Here is a 23,057-nt window from a genome sequence, read left to right as displayed (position 1 = left end):
TCCTGCAGTTAGTATGGTTAAAAATAGTACAAGAGCCCTAGTATATAGATTAGCGAGAGCAGAGTCCTTGTTTATGATGCACTGTTTTTATATATGTCTTCTAATCTTTTTCAAAGATAGGGCATGGCCTTTCACTTATATTAGCAGAACTACCATAGTGGATTCCTTTTGCAGAGATAAGTACCAGAGGACATGACTGACACACTGGAGAGGGTGATATACTTTCTTCAGTAGGCCTGGATAGTTTGAACAGACTAGTCCTGTCAGAAGTCCTGCAACTTCTGTGTTGGTAAACGGAGACTGTGATGCCTCACGCACAACCATGCTGGCCGGTCAAATGTAGCTTCAGACAGCTTAATTTCCCTTATTGTTATGACTTTTTTTTTTTTTTTTTTTTTTTATTTAGAAGTTTTGCAAGTGCTCATGATTTAGTCTGTTCGCCAATTCCATAGCTATAAAAAAATAAAGTGTGTGTGTGTGTGTGTGTGTGTATATATATATATATATATATATATATTATTATGATGGATGGATGGATGGAAGGAAAGTTTGTTCCTATGAAAGAATTTATGAGACTAGGGGGCCTCACGCTGTTTGTGACTGGTGATTAAAAGTCAAGCAGATCAGTTTTTCCCTTAAAGGGAAACTGTATATGTATCCATAAGGTTACGGCGATGCTTTCAACATTAAGATTCAGCGATCATTGGGGACACAGCCCTTTTATCCAACCCTGTATTGTTTTCATCAAGAGATTGTGTATACATACCGTTCATGCGTGTCAAGTACCTCCAGTCTGAAGCATTAACCGTGTTCAGTGTGATTATGCTATGTGTAATCATGCTTTTTTTGTTTGTTTGTTTTTTTAAGGTTTTAATAAGAAAATGCCTCTAGTGGCTGTCGGCCTCTTAAAGTGTTTTCTCTGCCTCTACTGAGAAGTCAATTTTTACATATTTCAATGTTTAGTTATCGGTCTGCTGGGAAAGGGTGTGTGTTGGTTTTTCTGAACCATTAAAATCAAATTTACTTTACTCTACAAATAAGGAAGGTCAACTTATTTCTGAATTTAGAGAGATCAAGAATTTACTAAATGTAACATTTTTTTTTCCTATATATCCTTTTTAAGCTGATGTTGTCCACCCCCTCCTGTCAAAGTTTTATGATGTATATATTTTTTTTAATGTATTTTTCCCAGCAAAGTAACATACCTTCTAATAATTGGGATCCTTGTTCATTTGTTCTTTGTACGTTTCTCCATCTATAAATCTGGTAGAAGTCCATATCGTTAAAGTCCATAAGACTTTGATCTGTTTTTATGTATTTGAGATGTGCAAGCATTTGATACATATGTTGATTCACATTTTTAGCCTCACCGTGACATAATTTATGACATTGAAACTTTATTTGCTCCTTGTCTTGATACCAAATTCCAGACCAGAAAACACAGCTACACCTTTTTCGTAGCTCTGTAGTGTGTGTGTGTGTGTGTGTCTGTCTGTCTGTCTGTCTGTCTATGAAGTACCCACCCATACCTAGTCAAGAATCAGCTGAGTAGCCAGTAGTGAGACACTTCATAGGTGTTCGTACTCTCAAAAAAAGTGTACAGTCTTTATCATTGTTTAATTAAATATCCACTGTTCTGCTGTACTGAGCCAAAAGTGTCACTGACCTTACAAGACTGTACTTCATCACCAACTTATTTTCTTTTTTATTTTGTAAGTAGAAGTTTTAATTCTAAAGATCGTATTGCACCTTTTAAGTGGGAGATTCATATCCAATTAAATCTGAATCCTGCTTGGTAGATGCAGAATTGATGTGCATTATTATAGACGACCTTTTGAAATTAAAAGAATGTTCAACTGACTATAGATAAAAAACAGATTAAGGTACAGCACGCTCGCAAAATATACAGTTTAACCTTTTAAAAGGCTACTTAGCAGCGGACTAGCCTTGTAAAATGTAACTGTGAATTTTATTTAATTTCTTTGTGTGCGTGCGCTATTATTTAATCTGTATTATATATATATTCTCACTGCTGAGAAAAGCATGTTCTGGGTGTGCCCTTAACACCCCCTTTTTTTTCTCTTCTGTATAGATAAAAAGCAGTGAAGCAAAAAAAAAAAAAAAAGATTGTGAATTTACTAAACAGGCAAACTGGCGCATTGCAGTACATATGGTCTCCCGTGACATGTGATCTAGATAATATAGCCGTGTAAATCCCTACACACACACACACACACACACACACCCCTTACAATCCCTGCTCCTTCTTCAGGCTTCGCACGCCATTAAATTGCATTATGTTTAGCATTGTGCTGAAAAGCAATCATCAAGGCTTCTATTTCTCTCTCTAATCAGAAGTGCATTGAATTCTGTATTCTCCAAATACAAAGCAGTTCTTTTAATAATACACTTTCTATGTGATGTTATAAAACAGGACTCTTCCGTTGCAGTGTGATATGAAGGAGCTTCTGCTGAGCGTACATTTATTTTTAGTGCCATTGTACTGCCAGGAAACTTTTTTTTTTGTTTTTTTTCTCTCTCTCCGCAGCATAGGAAACCCTTCACGTCACCTTCCCAAACACCAGCCTGTTCTTATAGGGGGGTGGGGGTGGGGAGAAAAGACTGAGTGCATGATTCACAGCCGTTCGTTGTAGTATTCAATCTCACAAAGTCTATGCAGTGGAAATGATATTGTATGTGGTGACAGTACTTTTAGTCTTTTAATATTGTAATTATATGGTTCATTCAACCCAGACGTTCAACATGCCCAGGTTCACGCTGCACCCTCCTCCACATTAAACTCACATGTCCTCTGTTTATAGGAAACATTAATAAGGGGTAAAGGATGTGCGAGGTTAAAGGGACACTATAGGCAACCTTACTTAAACAACCTTGGCTTAATGAAGTAGTTTTGGTTTGTATATCATGTTTCTGAAGTTTCACTGCTCAATTATCTGCCATTTAGGAGTTAAATCCCTTTTGTTTCTGAGTATGCAGCCCTAGCCACACACCCCCTGGCTGTGACTGACACAGCCTGCATGCAAACAAAATATTTTTTCGTTTTCAATCAAATGTCGAAGGAACACTATTGTGTCAGAAATGCAATCCTGTATTCCTGAATGGTTTTACTCACCACACCGATCTTGCTGCCAGCTGGCTCCGCCTCCATAGCTGAGATCATCAATCTTGATGATCGCCACCAATCCAGTGCTTTGCCATAGGAAATTGAGAATTAAACAGCGAGACTGCAAGGGCATGATCTATACGTCAAAACTGCTTTATAAAGCTAAATTGGTTTTAGTGCTTAAAGTGTCTCCCTTGAAATCTATTATTTTTGTGCATCACCTTGTCGCACATATAGAATGCATATGCTCCCAAGCACTGCAAGGGTCAAACGGGTCTACACCAACATTTTGAGGCAGTTAGATTCACGTGAAATAATAATAATAAAAAAAAAACAACAACAATGTGCACAGCTGTAAAATTAAACCTAGCTGATCCCAGTATTTGGTTTTAAACAGGTGTCATGTCTGGGGGGGGGGAGGAGTTAAACTGGTAAAGCCGAGGTCACATCTCACTCAATCTGTATAATGTATTCTTACATTCTGTTATATAGTTAATTATTGTAACTGTGTATAATTTATATTAAATGAGTGTAAACATATAGGTTTTAGAATTAGGGTTGTATACGTGTACACAAACAGATCCTTGCCGAATGGTAAAAAAAAAAAAATTACCTTTAATGCAAATATTTGTTATTGCTGTGCAAGACATTTAGCCTGTCTGAAGAGACCATAATCTGTGACCGCTCCAAAATCTCTCCTATAGAGGATATCAAGGGGATTCTCTGGTATAATGGAAGCGTGAAAAAACAAGTTTAGTCTAGCCATTTAAAAAAAAAAAATTATTATTATTTTCTTTGAGAAAGCATATTAAATGTAAGGGGTGCTGGGCATGTCTTAGTAATTTGCTTGTAAGTCAATGCAACTGTATCTCTCCCAACTTCCAATGATATCCAAGTAACCATGACTCTCCATAACCCATCAAAGATATTTGTGTCCATGCATTTTGGAACGCCTTCCTGCAAAACATTTGGACACCATAATATAATGAGAGCGAGCGGTGCTGCTGATGTCCGATGTGCTCTGGAAAGCCGTAAAAGGCACATTTATATAAACCGCCCAATGGCAGCCCTCACCAAGTAGTTTTTATGAGTTCTACTAGGTTGTTCTTTATGGTTAATTGTAGAGGGAGAAAAATGGATGTAGATAAAAAAAACTTAATTTATCAATAAGAGGGGTTGTCGGATGGGCTTACTTGGAAGAGAATTGTTAGAGAATTTTTGTGAGATGCTCCTAATTGTCACGTTACTATTGTTACAGTAAACTCCGTATTAGAACAGGTGGATATAAGTTCAAGGACTGTTTTATTCTTGTCACCCTGCAGGCATATGAGCGTCGGTTCCCAACGTGTCACCTGATCCCCATGTTTGTTGGCAGTGACGTAATGAGCGAGTTTAAGAGCGAGGATGGATCCGTGCATGTGATGGAAAGACGCTGCAAGCTGGACGTGGATGCTCCGCGGCTGCTAAAGAAGGTCAGTCTGCAAGGCTAACAAAACCACATGATGGTACTTCTCCAGTGTATAATGAATTTCGCAACATTGTACAATGAGCTGGATGTATAGTAATCGGACCAAAGTACATAATTACCTGGATTAGATTTTACTACCTATTTAATGGGTCCTAGAGTTACGCATCTTTGATTGTCCACTTTTAAACAAATCCCTCAGGTCTGCAGTGACATCCACCGGAACCAGAAAATGGCTGAGATATCGCAGCCATTTTAAGCCTCCATTCATTAAGAGTGTGTATGTTTCCCATAATTCCAAGACCTTCATTCATTGGAAGAGTGTGTATGTTTCCCATAATTCCAAGACCTCCATTCATTGGAAGAGTGTGTATGTTTCCCATAATTCCAAGACCTTCATTTATTAGAAGAATGTGTTTCCCATAATTCCAAGACCTTCATTTATTAGAAGAATGTGTTTCCCATAATTCCAAGACCTCCGTTCATTGGAAGAGTGTGTGTTTCCCATAATTCCAAGATCTCCATTCATTGGAAGAGTGTGTATGTTTCCCATAATTCCAAGACCTTCATTTATTAGAAGAATGTGTTTCCCATAATTCCAAGACCTTCATTTATTAGAAGAATGTGTTTCCCATAATTCCAAGACCTCCGTTCATTGGAAGAGTGTGTGTTTCCCATAATTCCAAGATCTCCATTCATTGGAAGAGTGTGTATGTTTCCCATAATTCCAAGACCTTCATTTATTAGAAGAATGTGTTTCCCATAATTCCAAGACCTCCATTCATTGGAAGAGTGTGTATGTTTCCCATAATTCCAAGACCTCTATTCATTGGAAGAGTGTGTATGTTTCCCATAATTCCAAGACCTCCATTCATTGGAAGAGTGTGTATGTTTCCCATAATTCCAAGACCTCCATTCATTGGAAGAGTGTGTATGTTTCCCATAATTCCAAGGCCTCCATTCATCGGAAGAGTGTGTATGGTTCCCATAATTCCAAGGCCTCTATTTTTTTAGAAAATTGGACTGTTCGCTCCTTCGCATTTTAGTTCTTTAGCTGCCTGTTGAGTGCTTTAATACTATCATCAATCGCATATAAAGCTATTGACGAATGTTTTGGACTTATTTCTGAGTTATTGTCTCGTCCAGTTTAAAGTCAGTTCATTGCTTTTCACATTTGTTGAAGGCTCCCCCTGCTGGGACTATTCCTGTGCAGTTTATTTTTTTTTCTTTAAATGCATAGGTTATATTTATGCGTGGTTTAATCTATCCTGGAATGTTCTATTTACATCGAGGGCTGTCACATGGAGCGCAAATACTTTTTTCTGATTACTTACCTACCCCCTTTCTCTCCCCCCCCCCTCAAAAAAACAATTTTGTATGGCATATACAGTACAACAAATAATAATAAAAGATTTCAAGTGAGAGATTTGGCATGTCGATTCCAGTAAAGTGAGAGATTTGACATAATGACAAGTACGGCTGGTACATTTTGTATTAACCGTTCTAATTTATTCAAATAAAACATGATCCACACTGCTTCTCATTTATCACTTTCCCTCTTGCAAAACATAAGGAGTATAAATCTATTTTTATTGTTTGTGTCCAAATTTATTTTAGAATTACTTCCAACAGCCCCTTTATTTTGTGGTTTGTTGTTTTTGTTTTTTTTATTTGGGTGGGGGGTTCTCCCAGCACTGAGGCCGTCTCTCTGCTCAGTATTGACAATATATTTTGAAAGATGGTTTAAAACAAGTGTGAAAGGCAATCCCCCTAATTGTCTCATTGACAGCTGGGAGGCATTACAAAGGTCATTTATAAAAGGGTCAATTTCTTTTGAAATCAGCACTTTTCTAAAATAAGCCTGAGGGAACATGTAGTTAACCCCTCAGCACTTTAGTTAGCTCACAGAATTGCTTTAGGGGACTGGAGTTATCTTCGTCCTCTTTAGTCCTTAACTCGGCTTATCTGACCAAATTTCATGTAGTTAATTAAGAGCTAGTGCACATTCACAAACATTTTTTTTTTTTGCACAAGCATAAGAGATCTAAAAAAAACTATGCATCATGTCTGTATGAGATGCCAATTTACCAAGACTTTCAGTTACATAAGTAAGCAATGCTTCTGACAAAAGATGTATTAAAGGAACATTCTAAGCACCATAGCCACTACAACTCAATGTAGTGGCTATTGTATCAGGATTTGTCTGGAACCCTGCCCACCGTAACCAATGACAGTTTTTAGAATGGGTTTTTACAATTTACCTGGTTCCCACCAGGCACCTGTGGAGGCATCCAGTTTTTGTTATAAACCAGCCTATTGACTGGTGAGAGTCAACACAAGTGACGGGGGCATTGACGGAGAAACACATGCCATGTGTCATATGGTCCATATGCAATCTTGGGGTATCCTGATTTGCTTATAATTTAGGGGGTTTATGACGCATGTATTTTTCCCAGTGAACTAAAGCAATGTCCTGTTTTTATATTTTTAGATTGCAGGGGTAGACTATGTGTACTTCATCCAGAAGAACGCTCTGAACAGACAGGAACGCACTCTGCACATCGAAGCCCACAATGAGACTTTTGCTAGCCGCATAGTAGTTCACGAGTATTGCTCCTACACTGTAAGTACCACTGGGAGAGAGGAATGTTTTATACTGTTCATAGATTGTGGGAACCTAGTTAGTTTTTTTTTAACAAATTTTGATTTTTAATTGTTGCTTGCTACCATTTGAGTATTCATTAACCTTAAACCTGTTTCACCATCATCCCCCTGATCACTGATTTGTAGACTTCACTGCTATGTGTGTTAACCATTTTCTATGACCCGCACACTTTGGGTTTTACATCATGTGCCTTTGTTCTCCAGGTACACCCTGACAATGAGGAGTGGACTTGCTTTGAGCAATCTGCTAGCCTGGACATCAAGTCGTTCTTTGGTTTTGAGAGCACAGTGGAAAAAATTGCCATGAAACAGTACACAAGCAATATCAAAAAGGTTTGTGCATCTCCACCAAAATTCAACACAAGTAATTTTACCACTTCAACCGAATTATCTAGTGGTTTGTGTGCAGTAACTGCTCGTTGTCTCCTTTCCAACATTTCCACTGTGTGATCTCCTCTTTTTTCCTTGTTAGGGTAAAGAGATTATAGAGTATTACTTGAAACAAATGGAGCAGGAAGGGATCAACTACCTGCCTCGCTGGACTCCTTGTACCATACAGAAACAAGAAAGCAAAACATCTACCTCAAGCCGGTCTGTGTCTCTGCCCCAGGCCATACCGACCACCGCCAATGACGGGCATGCTTGTAGGGAGGCACGCTGTCCAACATCCAGTCCCTCTGAGCCACTTAGCAGCACACCAGATGGTATGTCCTAAGTAGCTTGCCATCTTCTGTTGTGTTATTGCTTCTGGGCTTTGCAGATGACCTGGTGGTCTCCAGGATTATTGGAGTACATTGGGTATTTACTTCTCTAGCCATTAATGGGAGACAGTGGGGACAAACATTTTTTAATTCAAAATGCAAAATACAGCCATATTTAATACCTTGTTGAAGCTGTTGCAGATCATTGCTGTTTAAGGACCTTGCATTACTAATAAGCATTTTATTTCCTGTTAAAACTTCTACAATCTTACAAATATTGGAGAAAGCAATCTTCACAGGGAAACATTTGAAGTACTAACAAGCATTTTTTAAGCGTTTATAACTTATCTTACATTTTTGTAGACAAACTGGATGCAGATTATATCAAGCGTTATTTGGGAGACCTCACACCTCTACAAGAGAGTTGCTTAATCAGGCTTCGACAGTGGCTACAGGAAACCCACAAGGGCAAAGTAGGCATCTTCCTTTTTTAATTATTTTTTTGTTCTTTCCTCAGTTGCTTCTTTTATTGCCGTTTTTAAAATTACAGATGTACCAATATGCACAATCATCAGAGTGCATAAGAATCCGCACATAAGGAGAACATAATCGTGTACACAAAACAATGAATATGAACACCACGATACTCATAGCCCAAGTAATCTGATGAGATATGATTGCATCTAGTGACATACTGGCACGCTTATGTAAATAAATTAATAAATAGATAACTCTTTGTTTTTTGTACCAATTTGCAAAAGGAGAACGTCATAGCAATACTCCAAGCACCGTAACCACTACAGAGTTTTAGAATTGATGGTGTTTGGAGTAAAGAATTATTGGAAAATACAAAAGAGATGTAGGTAGGGAGAAAAAGAAAATACCAGATTAGACTGACAGGTACTCAGAGAGGCTTAGGAAAGATGCCTAAAATTTGACAACATGCGTTATTAATGTTGGAGGTCCAGGTCTTTTTAATAATAACACATTAATATTTGTGGGGTTTAGACCTTGAATTGTGTCCAAAAATCAATGTCCAAAAGAAAATGGGTCACACTGGTTCTTGGTTTGAAGCAAACTTGGGTGATTGAGAGATTGTTACTACTGAAAAGTCCCCACAATTTTATAGAAAGGTGGTGGATGACCAATGATTTTCATCCTGTTTCAGATTCCCAAAGATGAGCACATTCTTCGTTTCTTGCGAGCGCGGGACTTCAATATTGATAAAGCCAGAGAACTCCTATGCCAGTCACTCACATGGCGTAAGCAGCATCAAGTAGACTACCTACTGAGTACATGGGATCCACCACAGGTACTACACAACTTTTACGCTGGAGGTTGGCATCATCATGACAAAGGTGAGTTTTTATTGCTTTGTAACCAGTTTTGCAAAGGGAATTCACAGACGAGAAGTTATACTGCAAGTAGTATGTGTTGTTCTCGAGTAATATCTGGGAAAGTTTAGTATTAAACTGTTTGAGGGTTTTATAGCCTACAGATGAGCGGACAGGCTTAGTCAGCTAAGTGATTCTATTGATTCCAGTGTGAAAAGGGAATTGCATAAAGGTGTGTTTTCAAGGGGTTAAACGTGGTATCTCTTCCAGATGGTCGGCCACTGTACGTGCTCAGGCTTGGACAAATGGATACAAAAGGTTTGGTCAGAGCTCTTGGCGAGGAATCACTTCTCAGACATGTACGTTTCATTCAATAAAATGTGGGATTTCTCTTTCCTTTAGAATGACGAGTTCAGGACTGTCAAAATGTACCTCCTGAAGTTAGCATATAGCTATATTGATGTACATTATTTTATTTTGTGATGTTTTAAAACAAAAACCGGTGTAGAATGCCACACGTCTATCCCGGAACCAGGTGCCTCCATCTTGACTCCCTGTCAATCCCAATTATAAATGTTGTCCTTTTCTGCCGTTGAGTGTAGTTGGGAGAAATGTATAAACCAAAACAAAAGCATGTTGTTATTTGCATTGTGTGTCCTGGCTGTGCCACTTGCTAACTTTTATGAATAATACATTACATTCTAATCTTATTATAAAGACACATTCCTAGTAACATAAATGGAGAGATGGAATTTCCTAAGCCAGAAGTTCCTGTAGGGCTTAACTCCCTGGCTGAGAGGGTCAGCTGATCTGGTTTAGGAGCTTCTGACTCTCCAGCATTAATCGTGGAAGCAGGGAGTGGTGTACGGAGGACTCCGGGTAAGAAGTCATACCACTGATTAAAAAGAAAAAACTATATATATACATTGAGGAGGTGCCAGGGCCAACGAGCTGAGTGGTTACGGTGCTTAGATTGTCCCTTGAATATACATTTTAAAAGAAGCACTTGAAAAGGTTAAAAGAAGTTCTAGGTAATCTTTGTTTTATGCAGTGGTGTAATTTCCAGAGATATGACTGTTCCTTCGTTATTGATTAACCAGTCTTGGCATAGCAGTCTGTTTTTGAGTTCCTCTGAGGGTTATAATTTTTTTTTTTTCTTTTCGAAGGTTTTCTCTGCAAACAGATTGTGGAACATTTATGTAATCAGACACATTTTGTCCAACAGATGGAAAGAAAATAAACCAGATCTCTTTACATTAACAGGTGCTATCAATCAATGAGGAGGGACTGAGACGCTGTGAAGAGAACACCAATGTTTTTGGCCGCCCCATCAAGTGAGAAAACTAAGGAGGGAGAGGGTGGTTTTTAATATGTATTTTCTACATTTTTCGTAACCATTACTCAGTTGGCTCTCTTGGTTACTAACCATTCCCCAGCTCTAAACCCCTAATTTCCATTGTTCTCGTCCATATCTGTGAGGTAGTTTCCAACCTTAGAAGAATTGGGTCTCACAGTGTTTTATGTTCTGTTTTCTAAGTTCTCTCTGAGGCATATGTTCTGTTTTACCTTATTAACGACTTTTCCTATTTCTTCTTGAACGTTCTAATTCCTGTAGTAACTCAAAACTTTGATAAAGCTGTTTTGTGCTTGTAACGGATCAACTGGCACCCCGACTGGGTACCTCCGTTGAAAGATGCTCCTAGCGCTTCCAGAGGACTCCAAGCACTCCACCAGACACCATAAGCACCGCAGGCTGCAGCTATCTCCCTTCAGATGAAGCAGGAACAAGCTCTTACAAGAGCTCAGTGATTATAGCAAGGGAATATGCCTAGCATAGCAATCCCTTGTAGCAGATTCCCCCAATAAGAGACAGGACTCAAGTTGAGGGTAAAAATAGAACTCTCTGGCTGCTAGCTTGCAGCCCTTTTTATTAGGTGCTCCCATGAAGGGGAGGGACACACACAGTAACGTACATTAACCAATCACACAATAGTTACATCCCACACATAGCCCTCCCCTCTACCTGTAAACTAATTATCTGTACACACAGGAAAATACAATTATCCTAGGTAGGGAAAATACAGTTTTTACACAACATTCATAACTCCCAAAATATACATCACATTCGCATAAAAATACATATACACAATCAATCCATTCGGGGGAACAACATACTCAAAAATCATACGAATTGGACCAGGGGTTCAAAAGTTAGTACAAATGTGCATTTGACCTTCTGGAAGCATGGTTTTTAGAAGCTCAAACTAGTTCCCCAGAATCCTCTATCCTGGAGACAATGGAGAAGCTGATTTAATTATATCCAGGGACAAACACAGCCTCCATTAAGCACATGTTACCAGCAACCACCAAAAGACATAAAAATACATAACTCCTGTTATACTAAACAGAACCCCCACATTCAACCCATCCCCAGATGGCTTGGATCTGAGCGCTCAACATATCCAAACAGCGTTTAGATGCCACAAACACAGTTCAAACGCCATGGGGTTTAAGTTTCGTATGGGCTGATGAGAGGGCCCATAATCCTGGGGCAGCCCAATAACCCACAGTATGCCCAAATACCGTGCATAAAGGGCCAAATCGCCCAGGGACCGTAGTCACAGGGTAAGAGGCGGGCAAGCAGCCCCCTCCAAACCACAGTGGCGAAGTGGCTTTCGCTACATATCTTCCCATTCGGGGGTAGACTAACCAGGTACCTGACCTTCTGCCGGTCAGTACCTAGATTAGTCGGGCAGCCCACCCATAAAACAAAATTAGCAGAGTAGCCCACCCACAAAACAAATTTAGCAGTGTAGCCCCCCCACAATAAAGAATTCACAGAATAGCCCCCCAACAATAAGTCATGCTGCCCTGTAGGTCCCAAGTTGTGGGGTGAAACTGTGGCACCCTCGGCCTTGCTGGGCAAATGGCTGTGAGTACTTGGGGGCCAGATGCCCGATGTGCTCTGCTCCGGGGTCAGAGCTGGGGTAGTCTCAGGGTAAGGAAAAAAGGAAGGACAGAGGCCAGCGGCGCTCTGCCCAGTTGCCAGCTCTTCCGCTGAGGCAGCCTGTAGAAAGTCAGGCTCAGGGGAAGGGAACAAGGGAGGACAGAGGCCAGCGGCGCTCTGCCCAGTTGCCAGCTCTTCTGCTGGGGGGTCAGGGAACAAAGGAGTTGACTGGGGAGGAGAAATATCACTTACCTCCCCCTGGTACTCCGGCTGCTGCTGGGGGGGGAGGTCGATGCTCTCCACTTTCTGTAACTCCAGCTCTAGTTGGGGATCTGGGCCGGTTGCCCAGCATCCCTGTAGGGCCGGTGGAGAGATCTCGGTCCCATCTCCACCTGCCTGCAGGGGGTCCTCCCAGGACCAGTCTATGAGGTCCTCTACCTCGGGTACCTCTGGTTGCTGTTGGGGAGGGAGACCGGTTGTCTCTTCCTCCAATAACACATTCTGCCGCTGGGGAGTGAGACCGACTGTCTCCCCTCCCTGTAAAACATACTGCCGCTGGGGATCTGGGCCGGGTGCCCAGCATCCCTGTAGGGCCGGTAGAGAGACCTCGGTCCCATCTCCACCGGCCACCTCGGTTTCTTCCTCGTCCCACTCTACCAGTGGCTGGAGTTTCTCCCAACGTGCCCACTGGCCTTCCCTCAACGCCCTGTGTTGTAGGTTCCGGGTCACCATGTCCCACACGAACCGCACGTATTTCTCCTCTGGATTGGGTCCGTAAAACTTCAGGCGCAACCCTACCATCGTGCCAAACTCTAGTATGGAGTAGCTATACGCCATGCTTGCTGTAGCCACTGCTGGTTCCATTATGTTGCTGAAGATAGGGACGCTGCACAACTCCACACGTTACCGGTGTCTCTGAGCTGCTTCTCCTCGCACTAGGACGCCATCCCACCGCTGCCACCAATGTAACGGATCAACTGGCACCCCGACTGGGTACCTCCGTTGAAAGATGCTCCTAGCGCTTCCAGAGGACTCCAAGCACTCCACCAGACACCATAAGCACCGCAGGCTGCAGCTATCTCCCTTCAGATGAAGCAGGAACAAGCTCTTACAAGAGCTCAGTGATTATAGCAAGGGAATATGCCTAGCATAGCAATCCCTTGTAGCAGATTCCCCCAATAAGAGACAGGACTCAAGTTGAGGGTAAAAATAGAACTCTCTGGCTGCTAGCTTGCAGCCCTTTTTATTAGGTGCTCCCATGAAGGGGAGGGACACACACAGTAACGTACATTAACCAATCACACAATAGTTACATCCCACACATAGCCCTCCCCTCTACCTGTAAACTAATTATCTGTACACACAGGAAAATACAATTATCCTAGGTAGGGAAAATACAGTTTTTACACAACATTCATAACTCCCAAAATATACATCACATTCGCATAAAAATACATATACACAATCAATCCATTCGGGGGAACAACATACTCAAAAATCATACGAATTGGACCAGGGGTTCAAAAGTTAGTACAAATGTGCATTTGACCTTCTGGAAGCATGGTTTTTAGAAGCTCAAACTAGTTCCCCAGAATCCTCTATCCTGGAGACAATGGAGAAGCTGATTTAATTATATCCAGGGACAAACACAGCCTCCATTAAGCACATGTTACCAGCAACCACCAAAAGACATAAAAATACATAACTCCTGTTATACTAAACAGAACCCCCACATTCAACCCATCCCCAGATGGCTTGGATCTGAGCGCTCAACATATCCAAACAGCGTTTAGATGCCACAAACACAGTTCAAACGCCATGGGGTTTAAGTTTCGTATGGGCTGATGAGAGGGCCCATAATCCTGGGGCAGCCCAATAACCCACAGTATGCCCAAATACCGTGCATAAAGGGCCAAATCGCCCAGGGACCGTAGTCACAGGGTAAGAGGCGGGCAAGCAGCCCCCTCCAAACCACAGTGGCGAAGTGGCTTTCGCTACAGTGCTGCATACTGCTTATCTATTGGTTTTGTCATTGCTCATCATGTTTTGTATTGGCTTGTATGTGGAATGTAAATAAGAATAAAAAAAAAGTGTGAGGAGATAAGGCACTCTTCCATGGACAGTAGGTCTCTTCTAACACCGTGTTGAATCCATTTTTTCCTTGAAAACTAACCGAGGGATTCTTAAATATACTTTTTCCCCTTCCGTACCTGTTAGTATTTGTGAGTTGAAGGTGAGCGTTGTGGAGACTCTATACCAATGCTTTTTTTTTTTTTTTTTTTCATTCGCCCAGTTCCTGGACCTGTCTGGTAGACTTGGAAGGTTTGAACATGAGGCACTTGTGGAGGCCAGGAGTCAAAGCTTTGCTGCGTATCATTGAAGTGGTGGAAGCCAATTATCCAGAGACATTGGGACGGCTACTGATTTTGCGGGCCCCAAGAGTCTTCCCAGTGTTGTGGACATTGGTAAGTTATTTTTCCTTTATGTAGTATCCTGTATCTGTTTCAATGTGACTTTACCATATTTCGACACTATCCAATTGTTAAACCAGTAAATGCTCCATATTCATTGTTTAGCCCTTAATAAAAAGTTTTATACAAATTTATGCTGACATTGGGTTGTCAAATATGTCTATGTCTATGTTAATGTTAGTGTGAGGAAAGCTGATTTATTTAATACTGAAAACAGTTTTTCAGTCATTTTTTTTTTATGCTGCGTTTATTGTACTGCTCTTTACCTATTACCCTTTTTGAGCTTTCTGTCCAGCTGATTTAGTGCTTTGTATATAACCTTCGCCCCTGCAGGTCAGTCCATTTATAGATGAGAATACCAGGAAGAAATTTCTGATCTATGCCGGCAATGATTACCAAGGTCCCGGAGGACTGCTAGATTACATTGACAAGGAGGTTATCCCTGACTTCCTTGGTGGGGAGTGCATGGTAAGTAATAAATGGCAGATCAAGCCATGCTGGGATCATACAGAAGAGCATCCCAAGTAATTAGAACATTTTTTTCAACCATTTATTTCCAGTGTGAGGTTCCGGAGGGTGGGCTGGTTCCCAAGGCTCTCTACAGGACCCCTGAAGAGCTGGAGAGTGAGGACATCAAACTGTGGACTGAGACCATATATCAGTCAGCCAGTGTTTTTAAAGGCTCCCCGCACGAGGTATGAAGGGTCTGATATAAATATAATAGAAAATGTACACCACCATCATTACTTTTAGGAACCCTTGCGTTGCCGCAGACTAAAAGTACAAAACTTTAATTTGAAAATAGTAGTTAAATAAATCTAAAGACTCACCGGTGCGTTAAAATCACAAATGCAAGTTATAAAATCTAAATTAGATACTGACAGAAGAGAAAGTTCATTCTTAAGAAAATTATTGGAATATACTTCAGAGCAAATAGCTTTTTCTTTTTCTTATTTCTTGTAGTTTTATTTCACTCGTGTTGTTGACCTTGACCCCTATATATTTTAACTCCCAATGAGCCAATGGCTAAACAAGTTCAAGAGGCAGCCAGACATTACTGTGTAGCAGTCAGATTTTTCAGCTACTGTGTCCTAAATCTTCATGACATGGCTGCATGCCAGGTAGGTGGAGATCAGGAGACGTCAACCGTAGAACATCCATTATGAGAAACCAGAGTCTCATGTTTTTAATTTTAGTAGTTTATAGAAAACAAAAGCATACATTTGCAAGTGGGTTGTGTTAGCAATTAGATTCTAGTTAATCAAACGTCCTACAAATAGAAGCAGATTGTCATAGAAAATGGGCTGAATTTGGGTTTTTCAAATCTGTAAAGCAAGGTTCCTTAGAAGCATGGAGAGGCACTAGTGTTTTCATAATTTTTTTTTCTAATAATAAGATTCTGGTATTTACAGTATGCATGCATGCAGTGATTAAGCAAGGTCAGAATAAAGTATATCACAATGATCCTGATTGTGTCAGACTGGCTAAGAAGAACTTACAGGCAGTGTCAGTATCTCCCTTGTGGCGCTTATCACAAAGACCAGATCTAATAATACAAGACCTCTTTCTGTGTCACATTCTGATGAGTACACAATTGCCCTTGAATCCAAAATTGAAATCCTAAAACTGCCAGCCTTTCATTCTGTACCCTGAAAAGACAATAGAAGACTGAATTACTTTTTGTTTTAGCCGTGCTTTGTATTTAATTCCTTTTTGTATGTATATTTATTGGCAAATGTAATTTTAAAGCTTAATAAATAGTAATTTGAGAGGAAAATCAAAGCTCCCTTGACTGTAACATCATTTACTAAGCAAGTGGTTTCATTAGGCTTCACAAATTAAATGTGGCAATGTAGAAAAATGGGCACACCTCTTGTAGAGATTTTCCTGTATAGAACTGGGATCCTACACCTTTCAAACATTGCTCAACTTTCTTCCCAATTACACATATGATACACATGCAATGCATGCCCCATAAGTTCCTATATAGCAGTGGTGCCCAAAAGGTATATCCTCAGATGTTGTAAAACTACAGATTCTGTGATGGTTTGTCAGTCTCAAGGCATGCAAAGCATTGTGGGGGATTGTAGTTCAACAACATCTGGGGATCTACCTTTTGGACACCCGTGCCATATAGTGTTACAAATTGCAAATAAATTGTATTCATTTGAGATTGTGATAACTGATTCACACTTTGAAGGTGAAAAGTTTGTAGATCTAATCTTTGAAGGGACACTCTAGGCACCGTAACTGCTTCATCTCATTGAAGTGGTGAGAGTCTAAATACCCCTTGTGCTGTGCTTCCATTCATCATTAAGCCGTTTTAATGTTCTACAAGGGTTCCCAGGAACCAGCCCCCGACCCCCTAATGCTGCTTGGGCTAATGAGGAATTAAAAAAAAAACACCTTTTTAATCAACCACTTTTAATTTGGTATGTCTGTATATGTTTGAAATAAAATGTTTTGTTTGACTCTTTGATACATTAAAAATGAACTGGGAGTTCCAATGGGCAAAACAAAATCTCTACATCATGATGATTAAGTATTCTGTGCAATACGAAAAGCGTGAAGGGAGATGGCTGTAAATTCACCTTGTCTTTCTGCACGATGGAATCATTTTTTATTTTTAATAATATTGGAGCAACAATTTCTGAATCTCCTGATGTGACCATTACAATTTAAAAAAAATAAAATAAATGTGTATATTTTTTTTCTACCTCCGTCAATACACTTGGGTTTATGAAGTGTCTCTCTCTTTTGAAGGACATTGATGCGAAGATGGAGAGGTGGAATACATTACTAAATGTTTGTTTTTGAGTTTTTAAAAGGTTCTGTTGAATGTGCAGTTCTTGTGGCTATGTTCATTTTGGGTTTCTACACTTAACTCTGCAGATAATGATTCAGATTGTGGACGCATCCTCTGTTATCACCTGGGACTTTGATGTGTGCAAAGGAGACATTGTATTCAACATCTACCACTCCAAGAGGGCTCCCCAGGTGCCCAAAAAAGACACTCTTGGAGCTCATGGCATAACTTCTCCTGTGGGAAACAATGTACAGTTAATTGATAAGGCTTGGCAGCTGGGACGAGACTACAGCATGGTGGAGTCCCCACTGACTTGTAAAGAGGGGGAAAGTGTGCAGGTAATGTCCATCCCAGAACCACCATCTATATGAAATCGTGAGTTTGTATAATATTGAACAGTCAATCACATCACATATATAAAACATCAAATGGAAGTTACAACCAAAATTGTCTGTTACCAGAAGTAACAGAATATATTCCAATAAAAAATGTCCCCCATTTGCAGACAATATTCTGAGCAATTCTTCTTTGGTTAAAAAAAAGCGTTCAGTTTGTTAGAATAGCTCAGAAAATAAATGACATCCTATTTCTCTGCAATTATTGTGAAAAATGTCATGAAATTACTAAGCATTGTAGAGTTGTTTTTTTTTAAAGTAATTCAATCTGTGTATTATAGAAATTATTCTATATAGCAGATGCCAAATTTGTCAGGACTGAAATCGGGAGAGGAAGGTGCATCACAGTCAACCTGCTCACTGGTAAAGGAAGTGTCTGCCTGGTGCAAGTGTGTTCATAAGGCTGGAGAACAACCTGACACCGCAGCCAATCAGGCTTAACCATAGACCAAACGCTACTCAAGCAGTGCATTTGGGTTTAAATACACTAAAACCTCTCCCAAGTGCATCACGGATGATAAAGCTGGTCTCTCGTGTGATTGGGAGGTCTAAGGGAAATCTTGCCACACTGTATGTCTGCATTAAGGTCTAATATATAACAAGTAAATACATTGTGCTGGCTCAATCAGTTGACTTAAACTGCAAGGGTCACTTAATTAAGCGTCTGCTTGGAGAACGCACTTTAAAATGACGGTGCTTTTAAAGCACAAGGTAAGCTAACGTACATTACTTAATATAAATGGTCCTAGTTGTCTATTTTAAAAACCTAAATGAAAGACCTGCATCCATTTTCAGCAGGAATATGTCAAGCACCAGTTACTGTTATGAGTGAATAAAAAAAAAATAAAAAAATTAGGCAATGCGTTTTTGAGTACGACATAGGACTAGGACTGTGTGTTCAAACACTTTTGTCTTGAGTTGACCTTTTATCATTTATGTGCAGGTGTAAACATGCCTTTCTAATAAACATTTGTTTTGGTTTTTACTCAGGGCTCTCACGTGACCCGCTGGCCGGGTTTTTACATTTTGCAGTGGAAGTTTCACAGTATGCCAGCCTGTGCCACCAGTAGTCTCCCGCGTGTGGATGACGTTCTCGCTACCTTGCAAGTGTCCTCACACAAGTGCAAGGTCATGTATTACACAGAAATCATTGGCTCTGAAGATTTCAGGTTAGATTCAACCCCCTTCCTTCTTCTGCCTATACCAATATTCTAGAATACATACCAACATACGTGTTTCATTCTTTATGGGGTTTATATTTGCTCTATACCATTATTATCCACACGCAGCACATCATACCTCTAGAAACACAAAGCAGCCGGCCTCTCTTACACGTTCATAATAAACATAAACAGTACTCTGCTTGATTCACCAAAATACATATAATGGGGTTTAATTCCTGGTGTCTACGTTTCTCTATTATAATTTTTTTCTTTTTGTTTAGGGGTTCTATGACGAGTCTGGAATCAAGCCACAGTGGCTTCTCACAGCTCAGCGCCGCTACAACATCCTCCACCCAGTCTCATTCAAGTTCCATGATGTCAAGGTAGCCGGCCCTGAAATAAACTCCCTCACCTGACAAAACCAGCTGTGTACCACCTTCCTTCCACTGACAATTTGTGTCCCCTCAATCATCTGCCATTTTTTTCTATTCACTGATGGGTTTTTAAGGGTTTTTCCTTGTATCTTGTCCCTGAGGTTAAGCTTTTAAACTGTTAAAATTACAGAGTCTCCTTTAAATTAAATCACGTTTATGGCTTTGATCCGACTTCTTTTTGTAAAGAGTACATGTACACATACGCAAATGCGCTCACACGGTGGATTTCAGCTTGTTTCTACAGAATGTTAGAATCCACAAAAAAGGGTTGAGGTTATTTGTGTTTGATTTATATGTGAAGTGAGAATTCTCAGTTTCTTCAGTAGTACACGCATTTATAGTGTCCTTTACCGCAAACCAGCCTCAACTTGGTATTCGCTCAGAGTTGTGATTAAGCGGCAAATAACATTGCACGTCTCACTGTGATTAAGAAAGGTGTAATTAAAAAACAAAACAAACAAACAAAAACATATGGCATCAGATTTCAAACTGTGATCCAGTATAGCAGAGAGGAATACCCTTTCCTTCTAGTCGGATGGTCAGGTGACTCCTGGCAAAGCCGCATCGGGTCTAGTTTTCCCAATGTCTGGCACCGTTAGCAGTTAAAGCAGTCATAACCTCCTTCTCCTCTATTTCCTGTAAGGCTGTAATTTGCTTTGAGGTGGTGGTATATTGCACTTGGTGACTTTCCTTTCCTACTTGACACCCTGTTTTTGTGTAGCCTTGTTTTCTTCTATTCCACTTTTTTGCAGCCCATCATGTTTCTTCATCCATGGTCATTTGGTCTCCTGCTTTTTCATTGTTTAATAGCAATCATTTTCTGCACTTCCCAGTCCTTTATACTTCTGAGACAATTTAACTTTTCTTCCCTCACTTTCCATTTTGGTTATTACAGAGAGCCCTTCCCTCTGTCAGAGTCTGCACTCCCCTCTCTCACTCACCCCCACGACCTGAAGTCCAACCCGGATGGGCTCCTGCGTCTCTCCCCGTCCTTCTGGGGCCAGCACTTTTCCACTATCTACTCCCTCAGACCCCCAGTCTTCCTACGTTGGCCGCTCTCATGGCGTCTCCCTTTTGTCCGGGAACCGGGGGGAACAGCTGCCATCGAGACAGATTCTTCCAGTGCTTCCTGAGGGCATGCGTGAATGTTAGGGTGTTGAGTTGGTCTCTGGCTAAATACTGAAAGACAACTGCCATTCTGGCCCAGAACGAATTTCTTGATCAAGTACAGATTGAGAAAACATCTGCTTGGAATCTACTTTGCGGGTTTGCCTCTGTGGTGGAATTGGCATATCCTGCTCACACAATCGCTTTGTCACAACCACCCAACACCCGGAGAACTGTTATTCGTTCACAATAGTAATTGACAGTTTGTAACCACTTGTTGGAGAGATTCAGAGCAGCTGCATCCTTATTCCTGCTTCTAATTCCAGTCACAACTCTGAGAGGAATCATTTCTTTGATCTGAATACATTGCCATTTTGTACTTTGATAAGGACAATCAAATTATTTTGCCACCAGCCATAGGCATTCACCCAAATGCTCCCCCGTGTTGCCACAGCTACCTTAGTTGGGCTGCTTCTTTAGCTGTGAATTCCTTGCTGTTGTCACTCTCTAAAACCTAAAAATAACTTTGTTAGAATTATGCGCTGGGCATTCAAAGAGACAAAGTGATTGGAACTATTTTAAAAAAAAATTTCTGAACTTTCATATTTAGGAGGCCAATAATATCCTTTTTTTTTCTTAAGGAAAGACTAAATCTTACCTGTTGGGAATGCTCCGATTAGGGCATCACACTATTGTCATGTTTTTGGCTATGAAAGTCGAAGATCAAGATAAATTTAAAACCAATTGGACAATGAGAATTCCCTGTTTTTTTTTTCTTTTCACATTTGAGGTGGTTTTGGTCTTCTACATCACTGTGATAAGGGAAACTAGTATATCTCCTTGTCACTTACAATATGTCTACGGGCTTGTCTTCTGCAGATGGCTTTGTTCCTGTCGATTTCCAAACGATGACCATATTTGACAACGTGTTTGTTTTAAGGGACATTTTGATCTAAATGTGTGACTAGTCCTAAAAGTTTTAAAACTTAAAGGATGTGTAAAAAAACAAAGGAAAAATAAAAAAACTGTATAACTACCACAGATCTAAAAAAAAAAAAGTCCATAGCGGGGAAAAATAATTTGCATCACACAAACTGTTCCTCTGTGTAGATCAATATAGTTGGTTATCTTTACAACAAGCTATTCTCTCCGTACGAAGGTTTTCCACTGTGATGTCTGAGCTGGGTAAGAGTCGTAGACCTTATATTACCTTAAAATGGGTGTGACTTCATGCTACCTAAATTTTATATATCTATATATACACACACACACACATTAGTTTAAGATAAGACACTTAAGTACTTTGTATGTACACTGAGCTAGTCAAATTGGTAGCCAAGGCATAGATGTACGTTTTATACTTCTGTAAATATTTTAATATATAGAGCAGGCATTAGCAACCTTCGGCACTCCAGATGTTTTGGACTACACCTCCCATGATGCTTTACCAGCATTATGGGGGGATGTAGTCCACAACATCTGGAGTGCCAAAGGTTGCCTATCCCTGATGCAGAGGTACATGCACACCATCCCAAAAAAAAAAAGCATGTGATCCACGCATTGCAGATTGGGGTTGTGACTGATTGCGTGTCCTGCATTTTGCCAAGGATGGGCCTAATAGTATGCCAGCAAATTTATAGATCTAGAGTTAAGAGAGTAAATGCAAGCTTAAGACCTGCCATCTGCGAACAGCCTGCCCCCCCCCCCCCTCCCCCCCATATTAATTGTTTTATACAGACATATGCAATTTTATGTTCATTGTGTGCTGTATTCTAGAGGTCCATAAATCCTGGCTAACCACCAGCACTTCTGGTTTCACTGATTTCCCCATTTGGGAATAATTAAGTAATTTCTCAATCTTGGACTTTTCACGGTTCTTCAGGTCTATTTTAATTGCCACGTCTAAACAAGCTTTTTATTTTGTTCCAGCAAAGCTCTAAAAGTTGGACTAGTTACTATAAGGTTCTGGTAAAGGTTGTAGTCTGTGGTAGTTTATGCTGTAATTGATTTTATTAATGCAATTACAACCTCAGCACCCCTGATATTTGTATACATGTTTCCTATAATTCTCAGACCGCTTTTAGGGATTGGGAAAAGTATGGTACAAATTTCAGGGAGGCCACGGGTATCCATCCATCCTTCAATCATGCCAATGAAGTTTTAACAAATGTTACCTACTTAAATTGTATTATGTTGAACCATGTATCTATTCTGTCCAGTATATGCTCAAATGAATAGCTGGGCTGTTCTTCTGGGGAACTTTGATTACTGTGCGGCAATGCCAAGCCCAGGCCTACAGCAAGGTAACTGTGTTACCACCTTGCCAGACAGAAGGTTGCTAATCATTTGATATTGTATTAAAACCGGCTACTGCCCATCTCAAGAATAACAAAAGTGAGATTCACTTATTTTTTTTCTCACTTCACTTTATTGCTTACTAGTGATG

At 40.3% G+C, this 23,057-nt stretch overlaps 1 protein-coding gene across 2 annotated transcripts in view; it reads left to right on the top strand.

Annotated features, from left to right (window-relative positions):
- Positions 1-22,543, top strand: part of SEC14L1 (SEC14 like lipid binding 1) — a 56,527-nt gene extending 33,984 nt beyond the window's left edge. For both annotated transcript variants that reach the window (XM_063459187.1, XM_063459188.1), the window contains exons 4-18: positions 4,447-4,596; positions 7,081-7,212; positions 7,458-7,586; positions 7,726-7,957; positions 8,318-8,427; positions 9,123-9,312; positions 9,559-9,647; positions 10,552-10,622; positions 14,529-14,700; positions 15,040-15,174; positions 15,267-15,401; positions 17,599-17,850; positions 18,898-19,076; positions 19,352-19,453; positions 20,400-22,543. In XM_063459187.1, the coding sequence (XP_063315257.1) occupies positions 4,447-4,596; positions 7,081-7,212; positions 7,458-7,586; positions 7,726-7,957; positions 8,318-8,427; positions 9,123-9,312; positions 9,559-9,647; positions 10,552-10,622; positions 14,529-14,700; positions 15,040-15,174; positions 15,267-15,401; positions 17,599-17,850; positions 18,898-19,076; positions 19,352-19,453; positions 20,400-20,637 (2,316 nt within the window). In that variant the 3' untranslated portion in view covers positions 20,638-22,543. The remainder of the gene's footprint in view (positions 1-4,446; positions 4,597-7,080; positions 7,213-7,457; positions 7,587-7,725; positions 7,958-8,317; positions 8,428-9,122; positions 9,313-9,558; positions 9,648-10,551; positions 10,623-14,528; positions 14,701-15,039; positions 15,175-15,266; positions 15,402-17,598; positions 17,851-18,897; positions 19,077-19,351; positions 19,454-20,399) is intronic.
- The last annotated feature ends 514 nt before the right edge of the window (positions 22,544-23,057 follow it).

This window comes from Pelobates fuscus, chromosome 6 (genome assembly GCF_036172605.1).
Source record: "Pelobates fuscus isolate aPelFus1 chromosome 6, aPelFus1.pri, whole genome shotgun sequence".
NCBI lineage: Eukaryota > Metazoa > Chordata > Amphibia > Anura > Pelobatidae > Pelobates > Pelobates fuscus.
The sequence above is the reverse complement of the archived record's forward strand: the minus strand, read 5'-3'. Positions and strand labels throughout refer to the sequence as shown.